Consider the following 16,833-nt stretch of genomic DNA (forward strand, 5'->3'; position numbering starts at 1 on the left):
TATGTTATATGGAAGGAGGTCAAGGACAGCATGAGGGGAACAAAATAGCAGAAATGTGATCCAGTACTTAGAAAAAGAGAGAAAGATGCCAACATTTTGATATTGAAAGTATCAACTGTGCCTACCACACCATCCATTGTGGTCTGGAGCCTATGGACACCATTTAAATTAGAAACAGTACTGAGATGACAAACTGCACAAAATACTGGTGAAGTGCAAAAATGAGAGGAAGAAAAAAGTCTGTAATGAGCTCACTCAACTTGTCAAGCATCTGCCCAGACACAGCTTCCTAATTGAGAGATCCATCAACCCTGTCTGCTGGGAACTGAACTGAGGATGCTGAAGACAAGTCAGACGATAACAACTCAGCTGTCAGATGGGCAGGAGATTTTCAAAGCAGTGCCCTAAAGGTGAAACACCACAAACCAGTCTGTAAGAGCAGAAGCACTAAGGAAGTGTATTTAATTCAAGAATACCTAAAGCAGCAGCAAAGTTTTATGGTTATGAGCCTTTGGGCTACAACTTACCAGTGCTAAAAAATTAAAATCACAAAAACCATGCAGTAATCTTATTAGCCAAGGACCATGCAGGCATCCACGTTCCCTCATATTATAAAAAAGAAACAGAATAGCATGAGTTTGCCAATTTTATTATAGGAAAGCATGTAAGGGGTTATTTACACTAAATACAACTGGAAAGTATTTCTTCACTGTTTTGTTTACTTGCTAAAAATACACCTTTTTGTAAAAAGAAAAAAACCCCAACTGATTAATGAACACAGGTAACATTTCGCTGCTGCACTAGAAAGTTTCACACGTTAGGTCCTCCTAAAAAATCCTACCAAAGGATTGCTACAAATCATAGGAGGTTCCTCAGTCGGCTGAGCCTGGCACACAGAAGTGATACACAGACACGCTTCCTGACAGGAATGCTAGATGGGATCATGTTTTAACTAAATTCTTGCCCCTCTGTACTCCCAGCTCACCTGCAGATGGGAACACTGACAAGCTGCCCAACTGCTGCTGAACAGAGTCTGTTTGGCTACTTGAACTGACAAGAAAGACTTGGAGTACCAGAAGTGCTGCTGAATTGAAAAACATTGATTTTCACATCCCACTAAGACTGGTTCAGGCCAGGATTATCACACAGAAATAGATCCTGTAAAACTTAGAGGGAAGTGGTTAGGAATTTTCCAACTGGTACTTAATCCCATTGTTCCTCAAGCTGTACAAAGGTGCAACAGGAGACAAACTGTTTTGGTGCTGTAGCTCAGTTAAACTCTACGTCCTGCTGACTGAAGTTCTGCCACCTGCACAAACAGGATCCTCCTCCCCCTGCACCATGAACAACCTGTGCCCTCCCCAGAGCTGGACCAGCTTCAGCACAGCCACAGAGGATGTAGAACAGCAATTAACAATTTCCTTCCGAGGTGCTGTTCCCACACAAGAACAACAGTACTTTTTAGAATATTATATTTGTGTTAAGAAATTAGGTACCAGTGCACAAATGCAAGTTTTAGACATTCAAAAAAAACCCCAAAACCAAAAAACAAACCCAAAAAACCCCAGAAACAAACCAACAACCCTCCACAAAATGCTGAACTCCTCAGCTTCCCTTCAGAGTACTGTAAAAATAACATTGATTTATGTGCCCAAGTATTTACGTAGTAAGTACATAGCAGAAAACCTAGAGGCCTTGGAGACAGACTTTTGATAGGTAAAAACTGAAGGTACGGCCCAGCGAAATTACTACTGGAATGCTGATTGAGAACTGTCCTGTTTCTGTTGAGTCAATATAGAAAAACCTGTGTTTCCTTGAAACCACTCCTAACTAGCCAAGTAATTCCTGTATTTGCCTGCTGCTTAGGACACCACCAGCAGCTTTATTTTGACATCTGACTCCTTTTATGCACATAAAAGGCTGTTTTGCCTTGGTTTGCTGCTATCTGGGACACAGCATCTTGTTTTCATGTAACCCAACAAACCCCATAAATAGGTTTCTTTCAGCGCCAGCCTTCACCGCCTGGCAGGTTTGGGCATTATATACACCTTGACAGGTTTGCTGAAGGGGATGGTCCCCTCTATGCCATTTTCAGAGGGTGGGAGAGCCTCTGAGCTGTCACTCCAGGTAGATTTAGGAATTCTGGTAGATGCTTTGCTCTTGTTGGAATTGTAAGCCAGCAGCAATCGCACTTCAATCTGACATGGCTCTGCAGAGAAAAAAATAGAACAATCCAAACGTGATTGTCGTTGCACAGTGAACAATCAACATCAAATGAACTTTAATTTCATGTATGCTGGGTAAGTACAGAGCTGTTCTGGGCTGACCAGAATCGAGTCTAGTGTCTGAAAACAAACCTCTGGCATTACATTCAGCACAGCAGAACTAAGGACTGTTCTAGGTTTATCCCCCTCCGTCATCACTTAAGAAATTTTACCACTAACTTGCAACTTTCAAAAATAACTGTTTGAAAGTAACTTCAACGAAATAATAACAATCATTAAAACCCCCACAGAACTAGCAGGCCCTGCTCACTGTATTTATGTCAGGATCAGCCCAGATGACATCTGCTAAGACTTGTGGCACAGGAGATTACTTGAAGATTCTCTTTTGTTGGAAGTTTTTGCACGCCAGACAGGCTCTTCCTCTCTTTCACCAACTCTGCAGCTGGGCAGAGCAAGGTTACTAATACTGTCCATAGGATGATTTCACTTTACTCTTCTCACTGTGGTCATAACAAAAGTGGGGTTTCAGTATACATAGTATTACTCTGAACTTAGTGCTGGACTTACATCCCCAACAAAATTCTCCTTTCTAGACTGAAAACCAGGTTTGTTTAAGTTTTCTTTATGGACTGTACTGATTTGGGCTGGGATAAAGTTAATTTTCCTTCATAGTAGTTCGCTTGATGCCTTGTTTTGGATTTGTGACCAAAATAGTGTCAATAACACGGGGATGTTGTAGCTATTCCTGCACAGTGTAATACCCAGGAGTTTTCTCACATTGCCCTTCTGATTCTCTACCTGTCCCACTGGGGGGTGAGCACCAGGTGGTGTGCCGGGGCTTAACTGGATACCAGGGATAACCCACAACAGGACTACATTAATGAAACCTAAATTAAACCTGCTGAAACCCACAGGATTTTAAGATGCCCTATCCAGAACTGCAGTGGGTCTCCAGCTGAGACATCATCAGCACCAGACAGAACACAAGAAATAACCCTTTTGCACAGTTACTCCACACTTTAGCCAACACCTCCCTGAGCTCACCTTTTCATCACTCCACTCTTAGTTGCAGTTTGGAGTCACCTCTTTCACTTCTGCTCTACACCTGGCACTTAATCCGTGCTTTGCATTCTCCTTCCCAAGCACACTCTTTCTACTGGCCTTTAACAAGTTTCATGGTCTTGCACTAAGGCAATTTCTCCACTTTGAATTCTGACCATTTTCTGAGCCCCCCCCAGCTCAGTGTCTTCCCCTTGTTTTATATGCCCAAGTGCCAATGTCAAAGTTAATGTTTAAAATAATGCCTAGAGGAGACACCAGAAGAGAATCCCTCAGGGCCACGCTTAAAATGCCCTTCCAGTGAATGCTGCAGAAGTAGAAATAAGGATTTCAGCTCCATCTGGTGAAGTACAGGATCAACCCTTAAACCCAGATACTTCCAGTCCTAGAAACAGTACCATGTTTTCTTCTCCAAAACAAAACAAAGACAGCAGGATGAGTGAGTACACCATGGAAGCACTATACAAAAATAAGTATCTGAAGGAGCACAGCAATAAACAAAATTCTGTTGGTTAAAAAAAAAAAATCACCCAATTCAATGAAGAATTGCTCAAAAAAACCTCTCAGAGGAAACCCCCACGTTTGAGTAAAAATGTAGGGATTAAAAGAAAACAGGACAAAGGGAGCTGTGAATGAAATACACTCTGCTTTTGTTGTTTGAAGTCCACAAGCCAGTTACTGAAGTGCTTCCATGGGGAAGTGTGAACAGCAGCTGAGACTGAAGGTGAATGTTGGAGTCACATCATTATCAGAGCTAAAGGGTGGGATTTTAGGGCATTAAAAGGATGGAAGTTTAATCAGCAGTGCAATTGTACTGCTGTACTGTTCTCTGCCATGCTCAAACACCTGTCAGACCCAAAACAATGACTTACAAGGAGTCAGTGACCTTACTGTGACCCCTTGCCTTTACCTGAGGATGCAGACCTGGCTCCTACAGCTGACTGCTCTGCACACGAGTGGGTGACCTCACCTTGAACCCAGCTCTCATGTGAAGGCTCCCAGGGCTCTCCCAAGACAGCAGCCCCTCTAATTCCCTATGGAGCAGCAGTGCCTGGTAAACAGGGAGCTGTAACTGCTCAAAGGCCTGACTGACACTTAAGGGCAGCACCAACCACAGCTGGAAACTCCAGGATCCTCAGAGCCCCCCCAGACTGTGGGTACCCTACTTGTGTCTAATAAAAGCACAGCCACACAACCACTTTAACTTGTATCATTAACGTTACCTGTCCAGGCTGTGTGCGAGAGGTAAACCTGAGTTATCAGCCTGTGCCTTCCAGGGCCAGGATTTCGGAAGTCAGCTGGTTTAGGATGGATTAGCTGTGCTTGTCCATCTGGATACAACACCTAGAGGAGAACCGAAAAAAAAAAAAAAAAAAAAAAAAAAAAAAAAAAAAAAAAAAAAAAAGAGAGAAAACAGCAAAGGAATGACAACTGGACTGGGGATCTGTCTGCACAGTGTGTTACTTGGGTATTTTCTGTTTGAGTTGGGAAAGCAAGAAAAGTGGGCTTTAGCTTGGAGCCAGGAGTTCAGCTGCCCCAGATGTAACAGCCACATGCTGCAATTCAAACCCACAGCACAGGTGGAAAAAAGGCCACACTGGCATCAGCTGCTTCTTCTGCATTGTAACTGAGGTTTTTGTTTCTTTGTTAAGCAGTGACTTTGCATATTTTACTTGGATCATACCACTCCTACCTCCTCAGCTGCATCTAAAACTGGTGATTCAGCAGCAGGAAGAAAAGCTGGAGAGCCAAGAGCCTGTGTATTTTTGTGCCGTTCAGAACAACTTCTTTTGCTCCTCCTCCTCCCACTAGACCAGCTGGAAGTTCACCAGCATTAATTGGTGTTTGTGTCCATAATGTGCACAGTGCACGAGGAAGAACAGAATGACATCCAAGCGCTCAGAGCAAACTCTCAGAACTGCACCCAAGTCAACTCTCAGTGCACTACAGACAAACCAGGTTCTGAATGTGGTCAAAACACAGAAATCCAGCATTGTTACTAATAAAGTGTATCATTATCTGCAATCTAAAAGTATTGACATCCTTAAAGAAACTCCCCCCAAGACACAATCTTGTTTGCATTTATGTCAAGTGACTTCTTACCTGAACTTTAACAGTTCCTTGAGGATCCTGCACATGTTCCACAGTTGCATCAACATCCAGTGCCACAACCAACCCTGATGTAAACCTCAGGGGATTATCAGATTCACCAGTAGGCTCAATGATATTTGCAGTGGCTTTATGGAGCTGTTAGGGGCAAAGTGATTGGCAAAAATAAGGAGGTGGGTGAAAGAGGAAAGAAAAAAAAATTGTAATTAGTACTGTTCTTAGCATGAACTTTGGATTTTTTTTTTTATACTTCCAGGAATTACTAAGTTTTCCAGGTTTTTAGCAGTAGTCCTGAGGATACTAGATAAGAAGACAAAGAAGAAATAAGTAACACTTGAGTCTGACCAAGACCCTGAATTCTAAAAGCTTCATGGTATATTAGAAACTAGTCAAGATGCCAAGACAGTCCACAAGGATATTGCATTTTAATTTTCTGTTACACCAACCTGCTCTGGAAGAGGAAGGTGGAGGAAGGTACTTTGCCGCAGTGTTGTCTGAAGAATCTTGACCACTTCTGAAGGCTTGGATGTCACAAGTCTGGGCATTAAGTCCAGCAATTTATCTACAAAACTGCCTTGCATATGTGGGAGCTCAGAGATGAAGCATCTGTGTCAAGAATAGATTAAAAATCAAATACTTTTTTCAACTTTTTCCACAGTATTATTATTTTCAGTCAAGCTAGTTAATCCTTATATTAAGTTATAATGACAGAATCAGATACCTACATTCCTGTTCTGATGTGTCTCATACGTAAGAGATGACTTTGGCTACACGTTGGGACCATGCCTCGTGCTCAAACTGACACCATCAAGGGCTATGTGGTGTGGGCAGCAGGTCAAGGAAGGGGATCCTCCCCCTCTTCTTTGCCCTCCTGAGACCCCACCTGGAGTACTGTGTCCAGTTCTGGAGTTCCCAGTGTAAGATGGGACAGAGGAGGCCATGAAGATACTCAGAGGGCTGGAGCACCTCTGTTATGATGACAGGGTGGGAGAGTTGGGGTTGCTCAGCCTGGAGAAGAAAAGGCTCCAGGGAGACCTCATTGCAAATTTTCAGTACTTAGAGGGGGCTTATAAAGAAGAGGGAAAGTAACTTTTTACACAGGCAGATCATGATAGGATAAATGGGAATGGTTTTAAACTAAAAGGGGAAAGATTTAGATTCAATGTTAGGAGAAGATTCTTCACTGTGAGGGTGGTGAGGCACTGGCACAGGTCGCCCAGAGAAGCTGCGGATGCCCCATCCCTGAAGTGTCCAAGGCCAGGCTTGATGGAGCTCTGGTCTAGTGGAAGGTGTCCCTGCCAATGGCAGGCGAGTTGGAACTAGATGTTCTTTCATGTCCCTTCCAACCTACACCATTCAATGACTCTGTGTTTCTATGATTTTATGACTCAGCAGGGAATTGGATAGCTAGTCCAGAGATACAGGCATCCTTAGCTGGCTGAGCAGAATTTTATTTCTAGTTCTGATTAAATTCACATTTATTTGTATTCCATAGGCTTGGCAGTTGTGGCTGGTTAACTGGTAAGAAAAAGGGACCAAATCTGCCCTACCCCAATGCTCAGCTGGAGCTGGAGAATAGAACTGTTAATTTCCTGTACATCTTTCCCTCACACTGAGCCTCAGGATCAGCAGAACTCATCACTGTTTCATAGAATCAGAACCATAGAATGGTTTGGGTTGGAAGGAACCTTAAAGATCACCTGGTTTCAAACCTCTGCCACGGGCAGGGACACCTTCCACTAGAGTCAATCTGTTCATGCAAATTGACACAATACATCTGTTCTCCCTGGAAGTAAAGGTGACTACTCAGAGGTGGCAAAAACAGTAGACAGGGCCAGGAAAGATATTGCAGAATTCTTGTCTGACTTATTGCTCCATGTTGATGGCATCAAGGGTAATCTGTTTTTTTATTAATCTTTGAAAGGTCAAATTGCTATCAGGACTCCAGGAGACAGAATAACAACAACAAAAAATTAAGTATTTATCAAAACAGCATCCACTCAAAGTAGATAAATCCTTAAAAATACAAGAAAAAAAAAATCAGCTATTCTATAAAAATTAATTCAGAGTACATGTTTCTGAAGTACCAGCATAACATCTCTATGTTAAGGACTTCAACTACGAAGGTTCTTCTTGCTTTATTATTATCCCATGACAGTTCCCAATGTAGGACAGCAGGGAAGGGAGATGTGAAGAGATGAAAAACAAAGTGAGTATCCCGTGATGACAATGGTGGTGGGACTTTCTAACAAAGTGAAGAAGCAATGGAGTTTGTCACCTCTGAAAGGAATCCACTTCTTGTAGGAATTTTTCACACATCCCAAAAAGGGGTTCCACTCTGCAATGAAAATAATATTCCTTGGTTTACTTTTAAAGGAAGAAAAATGGCTCTACGGCTATACACATTTAGGTGGTTTGGAATCCCATTAAACCTCCTAAAAATGGAAGTATCTTACAGTTTTTGAACTAAAAAAGTGTTCCTCACTTGTCTATATCCCCCTCCCACAAAAAAAAAACTCCATTTGCATAAGGCACTAATTAAGTTCCCAAAGCCACTGTTAGAAAATATCCATTTTCTACCTATAAAACAGAGGTTAAAAGGCAAATATACTATGGACCTCCATAGTAACACAGTAAATTGATGGCAACAAACCTGAAACAGAAGTAAATTAGGACAGTAACTAATTTGCTCTAATTCTACCAGCTGGAGTTCTCATTCTACAACCATGTGTCACTTCTTTAACTTCAGCAGCCAAAACAAACCACTTGGAGCCTCTCGTGTACCTAAGCCTGCACAGGAGCAGTTTCTGAGTCCCCTACACAGTAGTTGCAGATCAGTCAAGAGGACAATACTTTCCTGATGCTAAAAATTCAGCAATGAATACTTAATGAAGCAAACATGATTGGTGCATTCTTTTGATACATGACTTTTCCTCATTTAAACAGGTCCCAAGTATCAACTCTACTATGTTTTAACCTACTTATATGTTCATAAATGAGAGAACTCAACCCCCAAAACTCATCTTCCCAATAGTTTTGTCATCTAATTCAGGACTGTGTAGCTATACAGCTGTGTCAAAGGCAGAAGAAGGTTCTTCGTTCTGAATTACTTTAGCAAATGGTTATTGGCATCCTGCCCTGTCATGTGTCTAATTTATCCTTGCTGGTTTTTTTAAACAAAACTTAAGGACAGTAATCTTAGAGCTAACCCTAAGAAGATCCTTAGACCAGGTCATCCTTACCCTCTTGTGGTGCGGGCAGTCACTATCAGCTGCAAGGCCTTTGCTTGCAGTCTCATGTGGTGAATAATGACCACTTGTCTACTTTCCACTCCGCTGTACATGAACTCCATTTTGTAAGTTTCTTCCAGGATCTGCCAGACAGACAGAACAGGGATAAAAAACCATCAGACTGTTAAACTCCAGCACAACTATGATCACCAGATTCTGGTATTTTTATCTCATACCGAGGAACACATTAAGCAGACAAGAGGAAGTGCCCAAATTAATACAGTTGAGTTCAGTATGACTGTGTAGAGGCCAAGAACTTGCAAGTTCTTTAACAGGAAATACTCCCTCACCTTGCATCGATAGCAAGTGACCTACATTCACCATCACAACAGATAACACTTTCCAGAGGTTCACAAACTGCTCAAGAGGGCACCCAAGAAAAAGAGTTCAATCAGAGGAGATTTCAAAAGCTGGATGGCTTTTGTTTCTACTCATCAACAGCAGAGAAGGCTTTGATGCAGAGCAGTATCTGTCTATTACATCTTAATTACCTTAAGACTCAAAATGTCAGCAGAGTTTCCCAACAGATCCATGAACTTGCTTCTACCCTTGATTTATTATCAGATTATTTAATAGCTTGCTTGCTTCTTTACCTTTTCTTAGGGCTTACCTTCAGTTTTCCCAGGATCTGATCATTTATATATCACAGAACCAGAATATCCCAGATTGGGTGGGACTTCCAGAGGTCATCTAGCCTGGTCCCCTGCCCAGAGCAGGTCTCAGATCCAGTTAGTCAGGGCCACATCAAATTGCGAACACTTCCAAGGACAGACATTCCCCCCACCTCTCTGGGCAACAGTATTTAACCATCCTTACAGTAAATTTTCCCTTTATAGCTGATCAAAATTTCTCATCGTTTGCTGACTGCCTCTTGTCCAGAGTAGTCTGGCTCTGTCTCATTTATATCCTATGATACAATGGTAGACAGAAGTAAATTCATCCTGAAGCCTGCTCTTCTCCAGGCTGGACAATTCCAGCTCCCTCAGCCTTTCTTTGCAGGTAATGTGCTCCAGCCCCTGACCACACTGGTGGCCCCCTGCTGAACTTGCCCCAGTTTGTCAGCATCCTCCTTCTACTGGGGAGGCCCAGCGCACAACACAGGCTTCCAGATGTCATCTCCCCAGAGCTGGATCATTTCCCAAACCAAGACATCTCAGCTGCCATTGGCCTCCTGTAGTGCCTCATATTCAATGTACTGAACATGATGAGGTTCCTGTCATCCCAGTTCCCCAGTCTGTCCACACCAGCAGCTATGCCCTCCAGCATATCAACTAGTTCCTCAACTTGCAGGGGCCTCATCACCTACTTATTCAGCCACAATCCTGCAAGTTTGGTGAAAAAGAAATGATGGGAGACTGTATCCAAGCTTTGCTAAAGTCAAGTCATGCTAAAGTCAAAGATGCCAATGCCCACTGCCCTCCCCTTGTTCAGAGCACCAGTACCCTCACCACAGAGAGCAGTGCTGGTGGTCAGCCATAACTTGTTCTTGAGAAATGCATTTTGGCTGTTCCAAGTAGCTTTGTTGATCTTATTTAGAAACAGCTTTTAAAAGTAGTTGGTCCATAACCTTCCCCAGGAAAGAGGCGAGGAAGACAAGCAGCCCACGGTTTTCTGGATCTTCTTTCTTACTCTTCTGGAAGATGAATGTGATATTTGCCTTTTTGCAGCTGTCACAAACTTCCCTCCCTCACCACTCACCTTTTGCAGATAAGGAAACTTACCCCAGTTTTGGAGACTAAGATTTACTTGGACAGACTATGGCAGTGGAAGGCCAGAAGTGTACTATTGTTCTATGGCCAAGGAAGGACTCCTACCCAAGGACTGGCCTCCATGCAGGCTCAGCTGCTTCCACCTCACCTGCTTTGCTGCAGCAGATGCCAACGCATTCTGTTTCAGGTACAGAGGAGCTGCCACATTCCACAACTTCTCCTGCAAGGCCTACATGAAAAAACCATGAAATGATGATAAGTATCTAATTCAGTCTAAACAGTTGGTTGAAAAAGCATGCCAAAGCTTTTGTGCTTTTAAATACAACACAGGGAACCAAAGCTCCCAAAATATACATTGTTCTATAAAGACACAGAGATACCTATACAACCAGAAAATATAAAAGAAGTTGAGAATAATATTAACAAAGCTGTGAATGAGAGACCCGTCAAGCCAAACTCCTGGTACTTCATGAAGAAAAACAACAGCCCACTGCATTATCACACCCCTGAGACCAAGATCAGGGCAATCTCAGAGTGCAGGCAAAAAGTGGAAACAATAAAAACTCATAAACACAATTCCTTCCACAGCCACATTTCTGAACTTTCCTGCTGACAGTCTCTGCCCCACCAAAGATCCTGGAGTTGCTACAAATATTGTGTCTAATTCAACCACTGATATTGGTATTAAAAAAACAAACCAAACCAACAAAAAACGCCAAACAAAACCCCAACCACCTACCACGCTCTGTTTGCTTTTTGATTGACGTTTTATAAAAATGTAGAAAGCCTGACTGGATGATTGGTATCACTGCCTCCTTTTTGAAGCTGCCTGTCCCTAGATACAGCTATGCACAAGGATGGCTGCAGCCAAAGCTCAAGAATGTACAGACTGTATCCTTCACCCAGGCTGGCCCAAGAATCCCAGTTAACTACCTCTAAAATCACAGGGTATGTAGAGCCTTTAAAGGTCTGGAACCTTTTGATCCTTGAGAGGCTGGGAAATGAAGATACTTTTTCCCCCAGCAGCTTTTTTTCTGTTGGGGAAAGAAGCGACTGGACAGAAATCTACTGAAAAGGGCTACTCAGACATTCAGGTTCTCTCTGCAGTATCAGAATTTCTAATTGTATTGTATGAGTGGAAGGTGTCCCTGCCTGTGGTAGGGGGTCTGGAATTAGATGATTCTCAAAATCCCTTCCCACCCAAGATATTCTGTGATTCCTGGTATTATCAGTTACTTTTCATTCCATGCACGTTACCGACTCCTCTGCATCACTGATCTATTGACTGTTCTACAGCTCAAGCCAAGAATGGCTGATACAGCTTTTACCCTTCTTCCAAACAGAGCACTCCTCTGCCAGATGCAAAAACCATCTGGTTCACTCCAGTCAAACCACGGAGAAGGGCAACAAAGCTATCTCCAAATGCTAGTCCTCTGCCTCCACAGCACATTTCACTTGGTATTCAGCTGGATTGTACTGAACTGTAACACTGCTCATCTGAAACACCTTCTTTGGGTGATAAACATATTCCAAGGATTTGAGACCTGCCATGAGATGTGCCAACTGGCAGCTATGCATTAGCAAAGCACCTGAAATCCCTCCTTGGTTTTACATAACAAAGCTTTCATGGAGTCCCTTCTGGAAACCTGTTTGCTGCTTGCTTTAGTTCTTGCTTTACATGTATGTAAGTTACACTCATACACCAAAGAATGCCAGGAGACTTAAACACTACTGCCAGCTCACAGCCCTGAGCAACCTGATCCAGTGGAATCCCTGACCACAGCAGGGGCATTGGAACTAGAGGGTCCTTTCCAACCCAAGATTTTCGATGGCTCTATGAAGAAAAAAATTAGTTCCTGTTTACAGCACGAAGCTAACTTTGAAAAGGGGCTTTTGCAAAGGGTTGCTGTCATGGTGTCTAAGTAGCCACTTCACCTGCTAATACTAAACAGATAATTTCAGCACTATGAAGGAAAGCATGACTGATATTTAGCTCAATCAAGTCTTAAAAGCTCCTTTGGCACTGGTGCCAATAAAGCTGTCTGCAAATCACTGTCAATAAAAATTGCACTCATGGCAGCAGTCTAACAAAAAACATTCCAGTGGCCACCAGCAGGGAAAAGTTACTCTCCTAACACAGTTGCCCCTCAGCTGTCAGATGATAAACTCTGCACTGACAAAATGCACGTGAACCAACATAAGCCCTAGGTACAGCAGCAGAGGTCTGCACTGGCAAAGTTACTGCATAATTATTTGCCACAGGAGGGAAACAGGATTATCAGAAATCCACAGAACCTGTTCTTTCATCACACATCGCTTTTCAGCATGAACATCAAAACAAGAAAGCACGCCACTGCGATGGACTGGGGGCATTTTTGAAGAACAGTACAAAAGAAACCAGATGAAGTCAAACCTTGATGAGGAGCAGCTGACACTGAAGGTAAGTTGCAGTGAAATCTGCCATCCCTGCCAGTTCTGACTGCAGTTCCCCAAGTCTCTGAAGATCACTGAAGCATGTGGAAAAAAAAAAAAGAAAAAAAATAACACTGAGACAGAGAACAGTTTAATCTAAACACACTCAGAAGGCAATCACAATAAATCCAGCTACTCCTGCTGCCTGCTTTTATTAGAGCAAGCACCAGAAACAGCAGCAAAACACACACTACAAACCAGTTTGCACCTTGGGACTCAGCATGTCCTTTCTTCTGGGAAGCTGGCACCAGCACAGCAGTGGAAGCAGTAAGTCTGTCAACCCACATTACTCTGCAGCCCCATGGGAACCATGCAGAGTGGCAGTTCCAGATTTAACTTAAAACACTCCAGCCTTCAACAGCAGCTAACGACCCATTTGTGTTACACTGCTGGGAAATCACACTATTCATGTTGGCTAAGAAAGGTTGGTTGGAACGTGTCAGGCTCATGCAACCAAGTGTATCTGAAATAGAGCTGCCCTTTTAAGCCAAGCTGGAATCTGATGTACTGGTATTTGCCCAACTAGATGGTGTGTGTTGTCTGGTATTTCTTGTAAATCATACAGCAATATAAGCAGCTTTTAATATGATCGAAAAAAATTGTCAGTTAATGGAACCCAAAAAGGCTTTAGTTCTCTAGTGCTAGCCATGTTTCAGATCCAAAGGGTGCATTAAGAAAACAAAATTAATTTTTGTTACAGAACTGAAAATAGGTTGGCTGACGTGGTTTCAACACGTGTCTGTTCTTCTCTGGATTTTGCTTAGATCCAAAGTCTACTAAAATTGTCACTTTAATTCCACATTTCCTTCTGCATCATTAAAATTTTTTTTTTCAGATGATCATTTCCTTTTGTTTATTTTAGATTTATCTTTGCATTTAGGATGCAATTCTGAAACTTTGGCTCGGCCAAACCAGAGAGCTGCTGAGCCCTGAGACATTAACAAAAATCCATGAGATTATCTGTATAACATGCAGCCAAAGAAAATCTTTCCTAAGCAGAGAATCATAGAATCATTTTTGTTGGAAAAGACCATCCAGTCCCACCATTAAGCCAGCACTGCCAAGCCCACCACAAGTGCCACAGCCACAGGTCTTTCAAATCACTCCTGGAATAGTGAATCCACCACTTCCTTGGGCAGCCCTTTCCAGTGCTTGACAACCCTTTCCATGAAGACATTTTCCTAATATCCAAACTAAACCTCCACTGGCATGACTTGAGGCCATTTCCTCTTATCCTCTTGCTTGTTACTGAGGAGCAGAGACAGACCCCCACCTGGCTACAGCCTCCTTCAGGGAGTTGTAGATAGATAAGGTCCCCCCCTGAGCCTCCTTTTCTCCTGGTTGAACACCCCCAGCTCCCTCAGCCGCTTCTTCTCAGATCTGTGCTCCAGCCCTTCCCAGCTCCATTGCCCTTCTCTGGACACACTCCAGGCACCTCAATGTCTCTCATAGTCAGGGGTTGTGCTTTCCTTCAACAACAATGCAACAACAGCCAAGCCAACCTCAACCTTACACAGATACTCCATTTCATCTTTTACCAGACAGCAGTGAAGAGGAGGCTCCTGGGTGCTTAATTCCCATGTCACAATCCATCACAACATACTAATGAGGAAGAGGATGTCATCTCTCAACCAACAGCTAGGCAAATATTCCATTTCCTAGTCTTACACAGCTCCCAATTCCACTAATTCTATTTCCTTACAAATCTTAAACAGATTTCAACATCTCTGTAAGAAAAAAAAAAGTTCCTCTCATATAGATGGAGGAACTAAACCACAGACAGATTTGCTAAACAGCCTGTCTTACACTTCTAACCACACTGCAGACTGATGCTCCCCTCAGGCTCTGCAGCCAAAACTCTAAGTCCCAAGTAGACACAAACTCCACAAGGTCTGTTATTTCCTTGGATGGCAATCATGAGAAAGGAGGAGAGAGTTATGTTCCATGGCAGAATCCACTGCTGTGAGTTGCTTCCATTCCTTTGCTCTCAGCAACCAAATTGCTGGTGCAGGGAAATCTTGCCCTCTGCAAAGTAACCTTTAACACTTCTGGCTTTGTCCAAATTCTCCCTTCTCTTAATAATGGAAAAGAGCAGCTGGCTTACTATGGTTTCCTGGGGGGCAATCCCATCAGGAAAAAAGCCAAGCCAATCATTTCCATCAACTCAAAAACTGGAAACAGTCATGGCCTGAGAGGTTCCCAGACCCTCATGCCTGAAAGGCTCTGGATGCTTGGCCAAGAGATTACCTGTTTCAAGTGTTCAGTGCACTAAATGCTTTGGGACTGTATTTTAGGCTGGCACATAGCAGCTGCAAAACAGCTGAGGACAAACCTCACCGTTTCCACAGCTGGGTTTACAGTGAGGAGCACACTGTTTATTCTCTGCTGCAGATGGGTGTGACAGTGATTCACAGCAACATACACACAACAGAAGGCAGCTATTTTGAAGGAATAAAAATAATTAAGCTTTTTTTTTTTTAATTTCATATTCCAAACAAAGCATTTTGGATTGTTTTTCTAATTCTCAAAATCAGGCTCTTTTGGTCTTTCCAAGCAGAGGAATCACACTGAAAGGACCCTTGTCAAGTGTTTTGTTTATGTAAATCAGTCTAGAGATGAAATGGAAGAGGCAGCACAAAACCCACACTGAGAAGCAACACCACACACCCTCCTTATCTACACAGCAGCAGACAGCAGCATGCAAGAATGTTGTCTATTCCTGGAAAAGCTCTCTGATTTGAAAACTGATGAGGAATGCCCAAGTCCTTTGTCAGTGGGACTGGCAGCGAGAACCCAAAGCACCAGAAGCAGGTCTTTTCCTGCTGAATGAAAGGCCACAGGACCCAGAAAATGCAAGAGCAAAGGGGACACCACCTTTCCCCCCAGAAAAGCAAAACAAGAAAACCTTGTGCATGTACATTACAAAGAATATGATCAAAATTACAAGGACACAAAACTGAGAATGACACACAAGGCTGTCACCCATAAACCATAAAAACAGAGAGTGTATTTTAGCATAAGTGATCAGTCCAAAAAGAACACCTTTACCTAACTCTTACCACGCTCTGAAAAGTTGCCCCCCCTCACAAATGCACACTGATTATTTTGTGGGGCAGTGCCAGACCTGAGACCATCAATTTGATTTTAAACAGGTCATGAACACTCTTTTAGCACAACAGTCTCTAGAGGAAGGCTCAAGTTAAGTGCTGGACAGCAAATTACAACACTGATATTGAAAAGCAAAGCACCTGCATCAGAGAAATTTGGAATCCTAACACATCTTTCCATAAACAGGTCAGCTTGGGGCCCTACCGGATGGTAAATTCCAGCAGCTCCTGTATGCCCTGTGGGTCGAGGTGCTGAAAGTTGTAAACCCTCTCCAGGCTCTGATGCAGGAACTGCTGGGAAGGATCTTCATGTGGGCTAATACTGGGAGAGACAGCAGAGGACACCAGCTTTCTACCTGGCAACTAAACAAGAAAGAACACACACACCAAAAAAAAATAAGAGAAAAGTCTAACACAGGTAATAACATTTCAAATGTTGCCATACTATTTAACAACGATCAACTGAGAGCTCCAATTCATTTCTCAAATTCAAAATTCATACCAAGGCTTTCAAGTCTGCATCTTTGTTAGTTACTCTCCCCACTTTACAATTCACTTGCACTAGAGATCCTCAGGTTAAACATCAACAGCCCTTGGAGGGAAACATCTTCCTCATCTATTAACTTTGACACTGTGAAGTCAAGGGAAGTCCAACACCACACAAACCACCATTCATTTTATGAGCTGTGATAAGACTTACAGCCAACTTTAACCCACCCATACCTCTGTGCAGGAAAAACATGCTGCAAAGCAGAATGGAACATATTTCACCGACAAATAAACTGTTCAGGTAGGACACAAGGGAAATGTTGGAAGATCTACAAAGGCCTTTCCCACAGACACACAGCCAGAGCTACAGAAA

The 16,833-nt window shown here is 42.9% G+C and overlaps 1 protein-coding gene across 1 annotated transcript in view; it reads right to left on the reverse strand.

Annotated features, from left to right (window-relative positions):
- Positions 1-628: 628 nt before the first annotated feature.
- INTS4 (integrator complex subunit 4) overlaps positions 629-16,833 on the reverse strand; it is a 34,181-nt gene continuing 17,976 nt past the window's right edge. Inside the window, exons 16-24 of the mRNA XM_039555466.1 lie at positions 16,177-16,334; positions 12,806-12,899; positions 10,541-10,621; positions 8,636-8,766; positions 7,672-7,731; positions 5,840-5,999; positions 5,388-5,531; positions 4,508-4,628; positions 629-2,209 (exon numbers count right to left, since the gene is read on the reverse strand). Coding sequence (XP_039411400.1) covers positions 2,016-2,209; positions 4,508-4,628; positions 5,388-5,531; positions 5,840-5,999; positions 7,672-7,731; positions 8,636-8,766; positions 10,541-10,621; positions 12,806-12,899; positions 16,177-16,334 — 1,143 coding nt within the window. The 3' untranslated portion in view covers positions 629-2,015. The remainder of the gene's footprint in view (positions 2,210-4,507; positions 4,629-5,387; positions 5,532-5,839; positions 6,000-7,671; positions 7,732-8,635; positions 8,767-10,540; positions 10,622-12,805; positions 12,900-16,176; positions 16,335-16,833) is intronic.

Source organism: Corvus cornix, chromosome 1 (genome assembly GCF_000738735.6).
Source record: "Corvus cornix cornix isolate S_Up_H32 chromosome 1, ASM73873v5, whole genome shotgun sequence".
Classification (NCBI taxonomy): domain Eukaryota; kingdom Metazoa; phylum Chordata; class Aves; order Passeriformes; family Corvidae; genus Corvus; species Corvus cornix.